This window comes from Scyliorhinus torazame, chromosome 1, assembly GCF_047496885.1.
Source record: "Scyliorhinus torazame isolate Kashiwa2021f chromosome 1, sScyTor2.1, whole genome shotgun sequence".
NCBI classification, from domain to species: Eukaryota; Metazoa; Chordata; class Chondrichthyes; order Carcharhiniformes; family Scyliorhinidae; genus Scyliorhinus; species Scyliorhinus torazame.
The window spans coordinates 177,544,744-177,563,717 of record NC_092707.1 but is presented as its reverse complement, the minus strand read 5'-3'; the positions used below and the strand labels follow the sequence as shown (position 1 = coordinate 177,563,717).

The 18,974-nt window shown below is 41.3% G+C and overlaps 1 protein-coding gene across 2 annotated transcripts in view; it reads right to left on the bottom strand.

Moving 5' to 3' along the window:
• Positions 1 to 2,130: 2,130 nt before the first annotated feature.
• akirin1 (akirin 1) overlaps positions 2,131 to 18,974 on the bottom strand; it is a 34,721-nt gene continuing 17,877 nt past the window's right edge. For both annotated transcript variants that reach the window (XM_072501240.1, XM_072501245.1), the window contains 3 exons: positions 14,477 to 14,608; positions 13,162 to 13,233; positions 2,131 to 5,827 (listed from right to left, as the gene is read on the bottom strand). In XM_072501240.1, coding sequence (XP_072357341.1) covers positions 5,817 to 5,827; positions 13,162 to 13,233; positions 14,477 to 14,608 — 215 coding nt within the window. In that variant the 3' untranslated portion in view covers positions 2,131 to 5,816. The remainder of the gene's footprint in view (positions 5,828 to 13,161; positions 13,234 to 14,476; positions 14,609 to 18,974) is intronic.

The following is an 18,974-nucleotide window of genomic DNA, read 5'->3' as shown; positions in this document are numbered from 1 at the left end:
ATCTGTTTGCTGACTTACAATAGCTCCTTGTTAACAATGTCTTGACTTTATTCTCATCCTTGCTTTCAAATTCTTCCATGGCCTCTCACCTCTTTCTTTCCAATCTGCCCCAGCCCCATAACCCTCAAGAATATGCACTCCTTTAATTGTGGCTCCCTGTATTTCAAATCACTCCATCATCGGTGTCCAGACCCCAATTTCTGTATTCTTTCCCAAAACCTACCTCTTTACCTCACTTCCGTTTAAAAGACACTCAACTCTGACCAAGGTTTTGGCCATCTGTCCCAATATTTTCTTATGTAGTGGTGTCATATTTTGTTCAATTAATGGCCTTTGAAGCACCTCTTAGTACATTAACAGTGCTATATAAATGCAAGAAGCTGTTCTATGTCCAGCCAATACAATGTTGTAATCTAAGCCAAAAGAATGTTTATAACAAAAATTGAGATGAAATTGGAGGAAGTCACGATCAAACTGTGTATGTGCAAGCTGCAATCTGACCAGAGCAGTTTCCCATTCTGCTTGCCAAGACATGAAAGGAGACAGTGAACAACTTTGACCAATGTCAAAGATCTGGGGTTCTCTTTCCAGCCTAGATGTTATCAGGGGATCTTGGACATGTGCAAGGTAGTTAAGGGAATAGAAAAGTAAATCAATTACTGTAAATTGACTTGCAAGAGTGGGGTGCAGTAGTTTTGTACCACAGGTTAAAATCAGCAATCAAGGTAAATTTACTAAATCAGGATGGAATTCCATACAAAGTGATCAACGTATAAAGATAAACATATACAAAATAGTCTTCCAACAAAATAGAAATGGAATGCAATTACATGTAGCCAATGATAGTCACCGTCACCAATGAGTTGAAAGCAGGCGGCGATAAGTGTATTTTACAGTAGTCTATACAAACTGCATAAACTTTCTTCAGAATACTGTAAACCGAACTGAACTAAAACTGCAACATTTCCCAATAACATTGATTTTCCCAGCAAAATGAGCAAGAATCACGCATCGCCTTTCTACTTGTGTCAAGTGGTAATGCATGATGCGCAAATAAAAGGTGCACTTAGTAGTACAATTTAAAAGCAACTCACCATGTGGAAGGATCTTGTTACATCCTACATTCCTAACGATGCAGTGTTGGGCTATTGTGGCCTTGGGCCAAAGCGAAAGAAACAGATGGAGAACCACACTAACTGTCTGCTTCAAGCGTTAAGCTAAGGTAGTACTTTACAAGGGTTCTGTTTCCCCCTCCCTCAACCCAACACAGATGATAAAAATTCCTGTCCCCCTGTATTTCCTGTGTAAGCATTTTTATTTTACTTAACATGAAACTTATTGCTGGTGCCAAGCAACAATTGTCAAGATATCGTGAGGTACCTTTGACAAGCATTTGCACGTCATGGTCAATGTTACGTCACGGTGGCTGGATTACGCAGAAATTAATAAACTCACTAGGGAAAGTAGAATTGATAATCCAAGTTGATAGGAGCATCATTGGAGCTGATCACACTGATAGTGATGGGTGTATCAGCTGAGACATGTTCTCTTGTCCATTAGTAACAAGCCAAGCAGTGCAGCCAAGACCAGACACCATCTCGTCCATTGGTCATGAACTTCTGGGAACAAGTGGCAATTTTCAGATCCTGTAGTGGGGGCTCGGGCCAGGTGTCAACTCTTGACTTGGGGACGCAAAACAGTGCCTTGGATACGGTCACCTTTGGGGATTGGAATTAAATAAACGCATGGTGGAAGTATGGAGCCAATGACAGAGTTCTTGAAAGGTTGTCACCAACTCCCAGTTGAGAACACCTGCTCTAGCACATATTAATGTGCAATTGTGTGCTAAAGAAATGAGGAAAAAGTGTTATAACCCATCTGTAATACAAGCGTATGCGTGTGTATTGTGTACAGGCCTTTCCTCAGACTCTATAGTTTCAACAAGCCCATTTCCATTTACAGCATTATGCTTTAATAATTTACTTGCAATTTCTAACCATTGGAGCAGATTTATTTTGAATTCTAAAACTCACCACATGAAGAAAAAAATTTAATATTTCAGTTAAGCAGAATGAAAGACAGACCGACTTACTGAACCTTCCCCAAAATACAAAATTAGGAATCATCCAGTTGATGTTTGTATTTGTTTAATGAGTGTCAATGAAACAAATGGCATTTAATGGGAAATTAAAATAATTTTCTAAACAAAGGAGATGTGGTATCCACAAACAATACATCTAATACACAGAACACTTCAGTAATTAGCAAATGTTACCTCAATGAGCAAAGAACATTATTTGCTTTGCAAAGAGCCAATTAGCCTAGTCACTAGCTGTCCTGTATTTGTTAGGTAAGCACATGAATATCAAATATGATTTTAGAATTTCTCATGAAAGAATGTTTGCGAGCGATTAGAAAAGATGTCCTCTCTGCTAATTTAAAATCTAGACCTCTGGGATTCCAATTCATGTTGCAGCAAATACAATGGCAAAACTAAACTGTTCTAAGCACCGACTACTTTCAAACTTTAAAAAGAAAAAAAAAAGAGCTCCACACAAGTCTTCATTTTGAACTTTATTCTGTCATTTATATCCAGCAATTTATTTTGTTCCCCGGGATATTCTACTGCACCAGGAATCAGCTAGTATGATACACTTCCAGGAAACAAGCTAGTCATTTTATAACTCAACTTTAATTTGTAATACTCAGGGAATTATAAAGGCAAAACTGTAAAAGAATCAGATGGGAAAGGGTTCAAAAACAGGATTGACTAGATTGTAGGAAAGCTTTCCTCCGAAAATACAGGCACACAGAAACAAACATGCTTTACTGTCATCCAAGACTTGTTCAAATTTAGCCCACTGATTTCCTATTCCTCTTTACCATCTCCTCCCATTACAGGATTAATTGACATACCACTTTTGGAAAACAAGTTCACATTTTGTTCTGGTGGTCTTTCCTCACAGTAATGTCATTTAGTACATCTCATTCCATTCTATAAATTAACATCCTTCATTTTAGCCTTTTCTCTCGTAAACTTTGAGATTGCAGTGTTCTTTAGTGCAGTGCAATGGAATATTCCATTTCTCTCATCCCTGACCAAAGTAGTTCAGAGAACGTTTTCTTTTACGTTCCATGAAAGAATTGACAAAGTACATACAATGTAAAATTGCTGGGTGGAAGGCACTGTTCTTAACTACAGTACTGGTTGTTTGAAAGATTTTCTAGTAGTGAAGAATTTACTTAAAACTAGGACTTGAAACCAACAATTGAAAAAAAAAGTCAAATCCACAGGCTGAAAAAACACTGCACTGATTAAAAAGATGACTTCAGAATCAGTCCCAAAACATAATGGATATCAACAAAGGAAGTAGAATTAGAGGAGAGCCAAGAAAATTGATTACTGGAAGGCTTTGAAAGGACAAGCATCTCTTAAATAATTATGGTACAATGACAGCTGCCCCATAGTGATCACGGTGAAGAATTTAATTTTGTCAAATTCAGGACTTCTAGCCATCTCTGTTCTCAATGACCAGAGCCAAAGTTCTGTTATGTTGTCTTTTGCTACACCAAGACCAAAGTCACATCTGAACATGGCAAAATGAATTTGCATTTGCAGCAATCGTTTCTAATTTTGTCTAAATTGATCTTAAGCACAAGGGCATTTTAACTGATTTAAGATTGTAAAATATAACCAAATAATGCAACTGCATGCAATTAAAAATGCCTACAACTGGAGAAAAAAAAAAACTGACTAGAAAGCATAATCTCCAGAGTGTGAATTCACTTCCAAGATTCTAGTACTGCTTCCCCATCTAATGAATACCATAAAAATGTGAAGGTGTGGGATCATAACTAGGGGTACATAATTGCATTTTGCAACACCCATATTCTACTGTAGCCAAGTGTTTATAAAACACTGTCAGCTTCATCCATGTGTCCTTAATTCTGACAAATGTTGTAATCCTAAGACATTTTTACCATCTAGTTGTTTTTAAGTAAGGCCACTAGATTTATTAACACAAGTCAACTAAATCACAAGTAGGTAATAAAACTCAGGTAAACAAGCAAATGCAAGACTAACACAGGTTACAAATCAATGTTCACGGTATAAATTGGGGATGCAGAATCCTAAGTATTTAAACTAAATAGGATATAAAAGGAGATGTCTAGTTTAGGTCATTTTTTTTATTTTATTTTTTAAACTAAGCTTGTTAACACTACACAGGGCAATAAACATACAAAGAGCAAGGTAAAAGTTGCACTTTTTGGTTAGGTATGCTTAAAAAAAAAAAAACATTCATTGCAATTCATTCTAACTGCTGAACAAACCCTGTTATTCCTGCACATTGTGAAAACCTGTCATAACACAATGATGGGTCAAATAATGCCAGTTTGTGCTTGTACATTTGTAACCTGTCTAACCTGATAGTGACGATCTATACATTTGATACTGTAGTCTAGATACAGAATATCAAAAACAGCTGGATTTAGAGTTCAATCTGATTGGGTATGCAATTAAGAGTATGCAATTAAGAGTCCTACACAAGCCAATTCCAAATAGGCCAGTTTCCTGAAACTCAGCCCATGATCAAATCCATTTTGTGATCATATACATATTGTACTAGAAAATTAATTGTATATGTAACATATGGTAAAGGTCAATATTTATCAGAGATTTAGAAACATTTTATATTAGAAAATGTAATTTGGGCAACAGCCTTTAAAGAGCCAGCTCAAATAATCTTGCAGACATATCCAATTGCCAAAAGTTGACAAATAAAATTGAAAGCCAATCTAAAATTCCTGGTACAACAAGTAAAATGTATCACTATTGTTTAAACAGACAAACTCTACAAAACTGAGCTTAAATCAAGAACACAGGAAAATTTAAGGCAATTTTTAGCCCATTTAGCCCCCCCCCCCCCTTTGTACCATTTCACAAATGATTAGTGGCTTTTCCATCTTCAGGAGATAAATTTAGTACAAACAAATCCCTGACAATTTAGTACAAACAATCCCTCACACAACCATCAATTCCCCCTTCCAAGAAATCTAATTTGAGACCAAAATTAGCACTGGTATAGTGACTTCCACATGTATATAATTCATATATGGTTTGGCCTGTGAACCATGAATGTTCATATTCTTGGCTCAGTCAATTTCTGCTTCAGACCATCATGTATGGGTTTTATGTGCAGGACTCCAATTCAAAGTTTGGACCCAATGACTAGATTGGATATGCACATTGCTACTTTGTGCAAAGTAGCAGTGTTACAGATGTTTTCAGCTGACAGTAACAATGCTCCATTGAATAAAAAATAATAAAATCTATTCTACAAGAAATGGAGATTTCTGCAATATTACTGTAGTGCACTGTATTTTCCAATCAGTACAGAGAAACTGAAATTTCTACTTTAATGTTCAAAATTCAGATTTAGCACTTGTGACAGAACTTTAATCCTTCCAAAAGGTTTGCACAGTAACAATCCCATTTTCAGTGCCATTTCTTAAAGCAGATTAACTGTTGCTTGGTATTCAGCATCTTGAACTGGAAATAAATGGCAGGTTATTCTCATAGTAGCAGAGTTAGCAGTGGAAAGTAGACAGATCTCTGTACTGATAGCACATGGACTGGTAAAGTCAGATTTTTTTTGTGTTTTTGTTTCATTTTTACAAGAGGTAGGGTGGGCCAGCAGTGAAGAGTTAAAATCCCTCAAGTAGAAGGTGGGTAAAACATGGCACCAAAATTAGTTCTCATAAGTACAGCAGCTGACTTGAGGCGAAAGCCAACACCCGTCCAATCACAAAATGCTTCAGGACACATCTGTAAGAAAAAAAGAAAACACTTAAGTATAAAAAAACCTTAAAACACTCGGGTCCAGTCATCCAGATAGCAAAAGTTTCTACAATATTCAAACTAATATTAATCATTCAAGGCAGACCATTATATTTAGGGAAGTCTATTATCCAATGTTATGCAAAGACAAAAGGCATTAAGGCAACATTTATAACTTCATTACAATAATTAATACAGTTGCCCAATAGCATCCATCTGAATACATTGCAGAAACCATAATTAACCAGGGTTTTAAAAAAAGAAAAAAGAAGTGGTTTGCAGGTTTTATCCTTTGTATCTTAATTACAATTCTGGAATTCATCAAACCACATTGTGCCAAACCCATAATTTTCCAGCGAAATCCATTCATTAAAAGTATGTTTTGCTGGGGAGTGAGGATATTTATTGCGTCCCTTCCCCACTCTTTCTTGACAGCAATAATTTACACTGGGCTGCACCAATAGATGCCAGCTGCCCTCTAGCGCCTCAAAGCAGTCATTCTTCACACTTAACTGCAGACAGTGAGTGTTGCCAGGTTTTTCCAAAAAAAGATAGAATCACTCAAACCCACAACACAGGATCCCATAATATTGGATTCAAGTCAGTGTCACTGCATATCAAGAGTAAAACATCCCACCTTACGCTTTCCTAATCCATACAAGAAAAGGTTGACTTGCAGTAACCAGATTGTTACATTCAACTGAGATCCAATTACTCAGCATCGTCAGTCTTCCTAATGCACAACTGCTGGTGGAAGCTATTGTTTAGATTCAGACATCTATTTATTTCAAAGATTTAGCCCGAGCATGTTGGACATCAGTCCTTCACTTGACTGTTCTGTTCTTAAAGATCACCCAATCTCACCTCAACAGTGATCATCTGCTCTGCTCCTGCATGCACATCAGTTCCAGATTTTCTACTCAAATGTTTTCCTGGCTGCCCTTCCCTCCACTACCCGATGCGAACTTCAACACATGGAAAATTCGGTGCAGAATAGACTACATGCAGCCAAGCCCGACTTAGCCAGAGTCAACAAGGACACAGTGATGGATATCAGCTTACCTTACGTTTCCAATTCATATTCAGCCTTACCCTCATCAGAATTGTTTCTCAGAATCTCAACCCGTGGTCCACCACCTCACCCTCATTTTACCATTTAATCGGCACTATCATCAACCGTTTAGGCCCATGCTCTAGAATTTCTCCCCTTTAAAAAGGAGGCAGTGGTGTAGTGGTATTGTCACTAAACTAATTTTGAGGGTTTTTTATCACCAGTGATATTCAGTATTCAAAATGACTGTATGAAAGAGAAATTCAAAACTCGGTTGGGGTATGACCTGCAAAACAATTTAGTTAAGAATATGTGGATAATTTTTAAACTGCAGTTATGTGGCATGTATTAATTTGTGATCTATTCATGTTACAAGTAAACAGTGATTATTTCAGCTGTTTCAGCTAACTGGAATCTTGCTACTGCTCAATCCAAAAGTTATTGAGCAATTCAGATTCCATTCCTCGGCTCTCAATGCAAACAGACATAGTTGCTGATTTACATACATTTATACAAAAAAAAAAATCAAAATCCAGAATTTTTTGCTGAACATTTAGGGTTATACATACAAGATAGAGACAAAAGCAAAATACTGCAGATGCTGAAAATGTGAAACAACAAAAATAGGAGTGTTCTGCTATTTCCAACTGCATCTCCTCAGCCCATCTTTTGTTTCTACCATATTTGTTTTTGGCTGGCACCATCTTTTTTTGCTATTTAATCTTTGCTGCCTTCCAACCCATCATAGACCTTTCCTTTTGTTCACCTTTGCTGCTGCCACCTCCCCCGACCCCCTCCCCAAACCCAACAAGACTTCACTGCCTCCGTACTTGCTTCAAGCAGATTACATCTAACTTGTTCCAGCTCTGATGAAAGGTCATACACATGAAAAATTCTTACTTCTTCCACGCCAATGCTGCTTGGCTTGCAGAGTACTTTCTATTTAAAAGAAAAAAAAAAATCACCGTGGTAAGCACTGCTGCCTCACAGCACCAGGGTTCAATTCTGGCTATGGGCGACTGCAAGTTTCCACGTTCTCCAGTGTGTGCGCGGGTTCCCTCCGGGTGCTCTGGTTTCCTTCCACAGTCCAAAGATGTACAGGTTAGGTGGGTTACAGGGATAGGGCAGGTAGGTTGGCCTGTTGACCTAGGTATGGTGCTCTTTCAGAGGATCGGGGCAGACTTGATGGGCCAATTGGACTCCTCTTGCAACTAGGGATTCTATGCTTCAAACTTGAGTTGACAACCAAAAATATATGCTGACATGTGTGGCTTGGACCTAAAACCCTATGCACCAAGGAGGTCAAGATTCCTAATGTAACACAATCGCCTTTTGAATCAGTACAAGCCAGAAACCATTTTACAGCCTTTTGAAAAAAAATTATGCATTGTGGAAACTGGTATTTAAAATTGTATAATATATCAAACAAGTTAAGTCATTGCAGATGCTTAATAATCCTTGGCAGATATAACCAATCGGTTCTGGCATCAACTGTGAAAACCCGTTTGCACCTTCTAACTCTGCATCCTTTTTATGATATGGAGGCCAGATTGGTATCCAATACAGCAAGTACTCAATAAAATTCCATGAAGCCTGATGGATTCCATGTTGAACAAAACTTGGAAGGAAGCCCTGAGGTTATCAAACGGCAGAAAATGTGCAATGAAGTCCCCTATCTGAAGCACATCTGCAAGATGGAGTTGATAGTATTACCTCTGGCTGAGCTCTCAAAACTGGGCTTGCATAAGTGGGTGAATAAAATCAACAAATAAATAACCTGTTTTACCTTAACCTCAATAATCTACATATCACAGATGCAACTCTGCATGACTGCATTGGTACAAGTTAGCATTACACAGTTCAAATCCAGTCTTCATACCGAGGATACCCTCAATTTGTGTCATGTGGCACTACCACCATGCTAAGCAGAAAGGATCAACAGATCTAGCAGCACAAACTGGCATTTACAAGGTGCCTTGGACCATCAGCAGCATAATTATATACCACTTGAATCTGCAACTTCGTAGCCAAGCATTTTCTGGTTTCTCATCAAACCAGGTTCAAAAGGTTGGAGAACCATTTTGCATTCAGATCGATTCAGATTCCCATTCAGATCGATTCACATTCTCAAAGGTAGGGCACCATATCTACTGGCCAACCTGGTAAAGTTAGAACACAGTTCATTAGCTGCATGTGAGAGCCAAGCAATAGTACAATTGGTGGATTACTATAACTCTGCGCTATTTTGCCATACCTAGTCATGAACTCGGTGGACAATTAAGCAATAAGAGACAGTTTCATGAAGTTTACCCATCTTCAACAATGGCAGAACACAACCCGAGTGCAAAGACAAAGTGGAAGTGTTTGCAATAATGTTCAGCCCAAATGCTAAAAGGATAATCCTTCTTGGCTTCTGCCCAAGGTCCCCATCACTGAACAACTTGCATTTATAAAAGTCAGCCAGCCTTCAGAAAATTAGATCCACTTCATCATGCGATATCGAGGAATGAAAGACTCTAGGCAGCAATGACATCCTTGCCGTGCTGAGAAATTGTGCCCCGAACCAGCTACACCTTCAGCTAAGCTATTCAAGTACTGGCATCTATTCAGTAATGTAGAAAACTGACAAGGTAATCCAGTGTACAAAAAGGCACAAATTAAACCTAGCCAATTACTGGCCCATCAACCTGTTTCCAAGTACTGGGACTTATCATAGAATCTAGTGCAGAAGGAGGCCATTCGGCCTATCAGGTCTGCACTGGCCCTTGGAACGAGCACTCTAACCAAGCCCACACCTCCACCCTATCTCCGTAACCCAGTAACCCCACCCAACCTTTTTTCAGACACGGAGGGCAATTTAGCATGGCCAATCCACCTAACCTGTACATCTTTGGACTGTGGGAGGAAACCGGAGCACCAGGAAGAAATTTGGACTGTGGGAGGAAAACAGAGCACCCGGAGGAAACCCACGCATGCATGGGGAGAGCGTGCAGACTCTGCACAGACAGTGACCCAAGCTGGGAATTGAACCTGGGACCCTGGAGCTGTGAAGCAACTGTGCTAACTACTGTGCTACCATGCTGCCCTTGTGATCAACACTGCTATCAAGCAGCACTTGCTCAGCAAGGCACAGTAGCTAGCACTGTACCTCATACACAAGTGACCCAGCTTTGATTCAGACCTTTGGCGACTGTGTGGAGTTGTCATATTCTCCCCGTGTCTGCGGGAGTTTCCACCTGGTGCTCCAATTTCCTCCCACAGTTCAAAGATGTGCAGGTTAGGTGGATTGACCATGCTAATTTTACCCTTGGGTTAGGTGGGGTTACAGGGATAGGATAGGGGAGTGGGCCTCGGTGGGGAGCTCTTTCAGAGAATCGGCGCAAACATAATGGGCCAAATGACTTCTTTCTGCACTGCAGGGTTTCGCAAATAAATAATCTAACTGATTCTCAGTTCTGCCAGGATCACTGGCTCTAGCTTGGAAACAAACTAACTGAATTAAAGAGGCAAGGTGAAAAATGACAGCCCAAGGCAACATCGTTCAGTGTGGTGCAAAGGAACGCTGGTAAAAACATCACGATTTGGAAGAGATATTCTCCAATTGCTGGAGTCATAACTGGAACAAAGCAAGATGGCTGGGATTGTTGGAGATCAATCTTAGCCAGAGGGGATCAATGCAAGAGTTCAAGGAAGTGTCCTCGGCCCAACCAACTCCACCTGCTTTAATGATTTACCTTTCAAAAAGCTCAGAAATGAGATGGATGATGTTTACAACGTTAAGCTCCAGACAACCATCCTCTATGAAGCAGGGTGCGCCTACATGTCAAAAGACCTGAACAACATCCAGGTCTGGGCTGTTTAAATGGCACGGCAGCAAGTGGTTAGCACTGTTGCTTCACAGCACCAGGGTCCCAGATTCGATTCCTGGCTTGGGTCATGTCTGTGCGAAGTCTGCACGTTCTCCCTGTGTCCATGTGGGTTTCCTCTGGGTGCTCCGGTTTCCTGCCACAAGTCCCGAAAGACGTGCTCGTTAGGTGAATTGGACATTCGGAATTCCCACTCAGTGTACCCAAACAGGCGCTGGAATGTGGCGACTTGGGGCTTTTCACCAACTTAATTGCAGTGTTAATGTAAGCCTACTTGTGACAATAAAGATTATTATTATAAAATGACAACTAACTTGCGCACCACACAAATGACCAGCTCCAACAAGAAAATAACTAACTGCTGTTCCATAATGTTCCAATAACCGTATCAAAATTCTGGGGGGTCAGTATTCATTAAAAATCTAACTACAGTATCCTTTTAAATGCTACGACTACCTACTGGAGTTCAGAGGTTGGATATTCTGTACCGAGTTGCTCACCTGGCTTAAAGCCTCTCCATTATAGAATTTACAGTGCAGGAGGCCATTCGGCCGATCAAGTCTGCACTGGCTCTTGGAAAGAGCACCCTACTTAAGCCCACACCTCCATACTATCCCCGCAACCCAACAACCCATCCAACCTGTGATATGGTGCGAATAAAGTAATGGCATGATGGGAAAACTGGTCAATGGGAAGACTGGTCAAAATATTTGATAGAATGTAAGAAATGCTGCCCTAACCATTTCAGACCCCTGTAAGACTAATAAGGCAGACTCTGCATAACTTGAAGTATGAATAAGATCAGAGAAGGTCAAGCCATTCCAAAACACCGGACCTCGGCAACTCCTGATAAGACTAACTCGTCATAACCCAAGACCGTAGGAATAAGACAAGATAAGGTCAGGGAGAAATAAGTCTCCTCCGACCTCTCAATGTTCCCTCCAAGGACAAGATAATGGTATGAGTGATGCGACAAAGAGCCCAATAAGGTCAGCAGGCATTGCTTCAGTTTCTACTTCCGATCGAATTCCTGACTAAGCTGTAGTCACGCAATCTTGATAATGATAATGTATAAATACTGAACTGATTTTCTGTAAAAGCGCAGACTTGAGAAGGAATCAGCAGTTTCACTAACTGCTCTCTGACCTCAAGTTTCAGCCATTACTGCATGCAATCTCTTCATAAATAAAGCCTTGTTATTTTGTCTCAACGAGCGTTGTTGAATCTTTCTACTACAGAAGCAGGAAAATATTGACTACAACAACCCAAGGGCAATTTAGCATGGCCAATCTACCTAACCTGCACATATTTAAACTGTGGGGAGGAAACCGGAGCACCCGGAGGAAACCTACGGAGACACGGGGAGAATGTGCAGACTCCGCACAGACAGTGACCCAAGTGGGAATTAAACCTGGGACCCTGGTGCTGTGAAGCCATAATGCTAACCACTATGTTACCATGCTACTTCAAGGCACAAGTTAAAAGCTTGCTGAAATATTCTCCACTTGCCAGTGCAAATGCAAAAACACAGGGAACCCAAGACCATCAAGGACAAAGAAGTCTGGCTGACTAGTACTTCAATCGCTAGTCTAAACATCTACCACTCAGCAGGCTGTAGTAATGTGTACCATCTAAAGTATGCACTGCAGCAGCTTCCCAAAGCATCTTTGGCTGCTCCCATCAAGCCTCACTCATCCACAAGAGCAAGGACAGAGTGCATAAAAGTGATCTTAATCAACAAGATTCCAATTTGCGTACCATCAGGGACTGGTTTAGCACAGTGGGCTAAACAGCTGGCTTGTAATGCAGAACAATGCCAGCAGCGCGGGTTCAATTCCCGTACCAGCCTCCCCGAACAGGCGCCAGAATGTGGCGACTAGGGGCTTTTCACAGTAACTTCATTGCAGCCTACTTGTGACATTAAGTGATTATTATTATCCTGATGGTATTGTATTTCCCTCACCATGTGTTAAAATCATGAACTTCCTACCTGGCAGCATTGTAGGAGTACCTTTTCCATATAGACGGCAGTGGCTTTAATAAATGTGTATACATACTTGACTGAATCAAAACTTGCTGCTGTACAAACCATTGGCAATTTCAGCAGTCTAAAGGCTATGCCGATGTTTCCAAGAGCCGGTATGCAGTTTATATCGCTAATAAAGATAAATACATAACATTTCTTAACCCTTCAAACAATTAGGAAAAAGTGCAACTCAAAAGCAAACCTGGAATCACAATGGTCAAAGTCACATTCTGCAAATCTGATATGCAGAATCTTCATATCTAGGGTCTAACTGACAGGTTAAAATGGTTAGATGCAAGTTCAATAGCTCTCAATCTTAAAAAAAAAAGGGCTCCAATTCAATTAAGAATTCTTCAGCCTTCAAGTCGTCTACACTTACAACTTGCAGGTCGTTCGCCATATCGTCTCATAATCTGGTCATGTGTGAATTTCACAAAAGCATCATATTGTTCTGAAAAAGAAGATTATGTAATTTAATAAATTAAGAATTTGGTGCTAAAGGAAAAATGCTTGGATCCAATTCAACTGCGATTGTTACAAAGTATGCTTTGCACACAAGTCCATGTTATTAAAATCAAATTATTAGAAATTCATACTTTTCAAGACAAGGCTTATGAAATTTTCAACTGGACCAATTTTTAAAATCTTCTTAAAGATTAACTTTTCACTGTTCCTCGGACAAGCATATCCATTCTTATCAGGCTAAAATTATTCATAGGGCTCAACATAAAATAAGTGTTTGCCACACCAGATGGACAAGGTCCGTTTCAAGTGTGGTTAGGTGGACCAAAGTTTCCTTTTGTTTGGAGTGTAAATTATGCTGTGTTAGTTCAACTCAATTGTTTTGTAACAAAGTCAATCACATTAAGCCCCGCTCCTCAGTAGAGGCATGCATACTATAACTTTTCCAGAAGGACCAAGTAACAAACAGTTTGGGCAGCTTAAAGTCGCTCCTACTTGCTGCATAATGTGTCATGGGCCAAGACAATTTCTTCTTTTAGCTCTTAACCAATTTCTACCCCTTTGGACCACGAAGGTGCTCACAGCAAGTCTCTAAACCACTCACAAAGTCATTGACAAAGAGGAAGCATAAAAAAGGTGAGGAAAGAAAAATAAAGACAGAAGCAAAGGAAAAAGGCATAATTGAAGTACTTTGTTGATCTACAGCCAGGAAAATTTGCAAAGCTCAAATGTTAGCTGGTGTCAAGCAAAAATGATTTCCCGTTAACTTGAAAATTAATTCAATTCTAATACTGCATATTCATTTTGTTAACAGGAAAACTAACTTCTGCATACAGGTTGATGGTGGAGGGAGAGAAAATACTTTTGACTAAAATTTATTTCAACAGAAAACAAAATTTTTCAAATTAACTTTGAATTAAATTGCAGGTTTGAGAAAAAAGTGCTACTTTCATTATTACAATTCGAAGCATTTTCAAAATTGTAAGTTATTGCTACAGCTTTTGAAGAGACTTGTCTCTATCTAGTTGTAATATCATCCACATATTTCAGCCTTTTTTTAGATACGCCCTAAGCAAAATGCATTTACAGGATATCCACAAGCCTGTGTATGCAGATTACCATGAAATATGGTTGCTTTATCCACTCATATTTTGCCCATTACTCTCATTCTCCACGTCACGATGCTTCTTTCCAGCTCTCGACTTAGTGAACGATTTTTGTGATGCTCCTACCTGCAAGCTTTGTGTTTAGAACTTGTTCATATTCCTCCCGGATCTTGCTTTCATGGTCTTTAAGCAGACGCTCACAGATTATTCCAACCTGTCGTAATGTGAACAAGGGCTGATCTTTTTTAGATAACGTCCCTATATTATAAAAAGAAATGATCTCAGTTCCAGATACATTAAAATGTAGTCCAATAAATAGGTTTTTCAGCCCCTGGCCGATATATATTAATGTGGTCCCTTACAGACCTTCAAAATGTTGCATGCTTTTGTTAAAACTAACCTGTACAGATTCCCCAGCCAAACTGCACAAAACAACAAAATATTATAGCTGCACATCTTTAACCATGGGCAAATCTTACAGATTCACCTAAAATTAGCAAGTTAGCAGATAATTAAATGGAATAATTTTGCATTTCTACACAAATGTCCAACTCACTTTCAAAGTCGTGATGTCAAAAACAGAGGCCGAAGAGAAAGAGGCTGTAAAAGGGAAAGAACAAAAAAGGAAAAGGAAGAGATCGGAGAAAAGGGACGCATGAAGTGGAATTATTTCTCCTCCTTTTTGAAAAGCCCGGAGATTCCAGACTTTTTAAGCATGAATTTCCTCACTCTTTCCTGCTGGCCCAGTCAGACAAAGATTTCCAACTTGTTCAGTGTATTTTTCCCATTAATCAAGTTAGTTTTGTGCTAGAAAAAAATTGAAACATCTAGGGCGAGATTCTCTCAGTCCTGGGCTAGGCCGGAGAATCCCCGCGACCGGCACGTGATTCTCTGCAGAGCAGAGAATCGGCGCCATTTGCACAGGCGTGGTTGGCACGGTGCCGGTCGGGGGCCACTCTACGCAGCCGGGCTGCCGATTCAAGGCCCAGGCGGCCATTGTAAAAAAACACAAAGAGTCCCGCCGGCGCCGTCCACACCTGTCTCAGCCGGTCCGGGGGGGGGGGCCCTCCGATATGGCCTTTCTTCCACGCCAGCCCCTGTAGTCCTGCGCCATGTTTCTTTGGGGCCTGCACGTTGAAGGAAGCCACTGTGCATGCGCGCGTTGGCACCAGTGCAACTGCACATGCGCAGATCCCGCGGCGCCCAGTTGACGCAGGGATCAACAGCTGGAGCGGCATGAACCGCTCCAGTGCCGTGCTGGCCCCCTGTAGGGGCCAGAATTGCTGATCTCCGGAGGCAGTGTTGGCGCCGTCAAGAAACACGACGGTTAACCTCACAGAATCCCGCCCCTAATATTTCAATGGAAGCATATTTAATAAAACAAATTAAATACAGGAGCATTAGCAAGTCAAAGATGCCACTGGAACCCATGACTTATCCCTTAACTGCAGTGGTAACAGCCAGTTCTCATGCCTGCTTCTGCGCAGTGGACCCACTATTTCCATTGGCCCTTTCCATTTATTATTAGAGCCTGTACAACTCAACTATTTCCACATTATTGATAAAAGTCTTGATTGTTGACTAGAGTTAAACAACGTCTGCCAGCACGTACAACAGAGAATGTGTTCTCAACAAGGGTTTGCTATATCAAAGTCAGTGGTTCCAACTGTTAGATGGAGATGTTTCCCTATTGGTGAGATGAAATTTCAGTGTTTAAAGCAGATGGAAATCCCGAAGCAGACAAGATCAACCTTGCAAACCCATGCTTCAAATTGGCACAACTACACCTCAAAGAGGATTAGTCACTCATGTTTATTTCAAAAGATTGTTGGCACAGAAACAAAGGGATTTAGTAATTTACCATTGCACAACTAGTCTTCGTTTTAAATCGATGCCATAGGCAATATCTGTAATTTGATGTTTTCAGTGTCACTGTCTACATTTTCTGTGTTTGTTGAAACATTAAATAATTCAAGATAGACAATGTTAAAAGTTCTTCCTCCTTGAGCCAAAAGAGATTTATTGGTGATTCCTAGGCTCTTTTCCCCCATTTTGTTGCACCATAAAATTCACATATTGCTATCTACTGCCAATATATTCTGGGTTGACTCAAGTATGAGGGAGATGAAAGCTTCCTTAAACAGCCTTGCTCTTTTACTTGCAGTATTTGTTCCTCTTGCATTCGGTCACTCCGTCAACACTTACCTTCTTGCTCCAGTATCTTCATCGCCCCTTTCTTTAATTATAGGGAGGCAGTGACGTTGTGATAGTGTCGCTGGACTAGCAATCCAGGGGAATGCCCTGGGGACCTGGGTTCAAATCCCATCAGGGCAGATTAGATGGTGGAATTTGAATTCAATTTTTAAAAATTAAATTTGGAATTAAAAGTCTAATGATGGTCATGAAACCATTGTCAATTGCTGTAAAAACCCATTTGGTTCACCAATGTCCTTTAGGGAAGGAAATCTGCCATCCTTTTCTGATCTGGCCTACATGTGGTTCCAAACCCACAGTAATGTGGTTGACTCTAAATACCCTCAGGCATCGGCGATAAATGGTGGCCCAGCCTGCGAAGCCCACATTCCATAAAACAGATAAAGTTAAAAAAATTGCTGTCTGTCGTTTTGTTAGTTTTTTTGCTCCACCTTCCATCTTCCCTGGCTGTGTGTCACCTGATGCTTTCCCTTCCCAAATAATATGTAGGTGTTTGAGAATATAACTTACGTGAAAACGAATGAGATATGGAAGTTTATTTACAAATGTCACGTTCTTTCTTGGAATGTGTGGTTAAGGCTGGTTAAAACAGGTCTGAGTTACAGTGTCAACAGGGTCAGAGAATCCCCAGCTAAATGCCCAAAGCTGCTTCAGTGGGAGCAGTTAGAGGTCAACTCAAGATATAATTTCACCGAGTTTGGTTGAGATTGTACCAAGGACCTTAGTGGAGTTTGTCAATACACAAATAGGCAAAACAGACAGACATATAGATAAGAACACAAGAGCAGGACTTCCGGTGGTGACTATGAGGGAGTAAGTCGCATATTTGGTGGCTCCTGCTCTGGCTGGACTTTTGGACCTTTTCCCCTGACTTTTTTGCAGTTTTGAGCACGGGCTTTGAAGGCACAGATAATTTGGTACTGGATCCACACATTGGTGTATGGAGCGAAGAACCCCAAGGGATCGAAAAGGAAGAAATAAGAAGATAGGCAAGGGCTGGGTGGAGGTTGCGGCTGATGTGCGGACCCCTGTTGCGACGGCCCAACCATCAACGGAGGAGCTGATGCAGGTCATCCAAGAGGGCTTTGCTAGACAGAAACGGGACTGTGTTGACCCGCTAATGGAATCGATCGATCGGCTGGAGCGCAGGCTGGATGCCCAGGATCAGACGATTCAGAAGTTGGAGAAAGCGCTGGCGGACCAGGAGGCGCACCAAACTGTGGTTGAGCTGGAGGTGGGATGCTGAAGGATCAGCAAAAAAGGCTGCTGGAGAAGGTAAAAGACCTGGAGAATAGAGCTCGCCGGCAGAAATTAAGAATTGTCGGTCTCCCAGAAGGGGCTGATGCTGGCGTGTTTGCGGCGAGTATGTTTCAGAAGCTTCTGGGGGAGGGGGCTTTTCCCCGACTGTTGGAGGTGGACAAGGGCGATGGCGAGGAAGCCGTGGCCGGGGGACCTCCCAAGGGCGATGGTGGTCCGGTTCCACAGATTTTTGGACAAGGAGTGTGTTCTCCAGAGGGCCAAGCATACGCGGTGCTGCAAATGGGACAATAGCATTTTGCGTGTCTATCAGGATCTGAGCGTGGAAGTGACCAGAAGGAGGGCAGGTTTCAATTAAGTTAAGGCGATCCTGTTCAAGGTGGTGAAATTTGGGCTGCTATACCCGGCACGTCATTGGGTTACACACAAGGATCAGCACCATTATTTTGTGTCGCCCGAAGATGCAATGGACTTTGCCAAGAAGGGCTGGTGCTGAACTGAGAACTTTTTGCTTTAAGTTGTAACTTCTGAGTGATGTTTATACGTTTTGATTGTCGTTTTTCTTCTGCATTTGAGTTTGGTTGAAGATGGGGGAAGTAAAAGTTATTTGGTTTCTATGGGTTTTCAATGTTTTGGTGGGGGTGGCTGGTGGGGCTTTTTACTTTTTATTACTTTGATTTGCACTATAGGAGGGGTTCTTAGTGGGGGTTTTCACTTTGGGTTATCTCTTATGGTAATTGGACGATTGCTTGGGGTCGGTTTGATGAAGGAAGTGGTTTCGATGGGGGGGGGGGGGGGGGGGGAGAAAAGTGAGGGAACAATAGGTGGGAGACTTCTTGGCGCCAGAGGCGAGGGCCACCAGGCTAGCTGGGTGAGCTAGTGTACGGAAGCACAGTGGGGGGGTATATGATCAATATACGGCAGGGGTTAGGTTACAAAGCGGTGTTCCTGGGGGGGGGGGGGGGAGGGGGGAAGAAAAGAGGAGTTACTCTGCTGACGAGGGAGGGACTTAGGATTTGGGCCAGAGAGAAGGTTGGGGCTGCCAGGACGCGGGCCGATGGAGACGTGGCGCATGGCCTGTAGGCGGGCCCAGTAAAGGAGATGGCTGATCGGCGGGGATCACGTGCCCCCCCAACTAGGCTAATTACCTGGA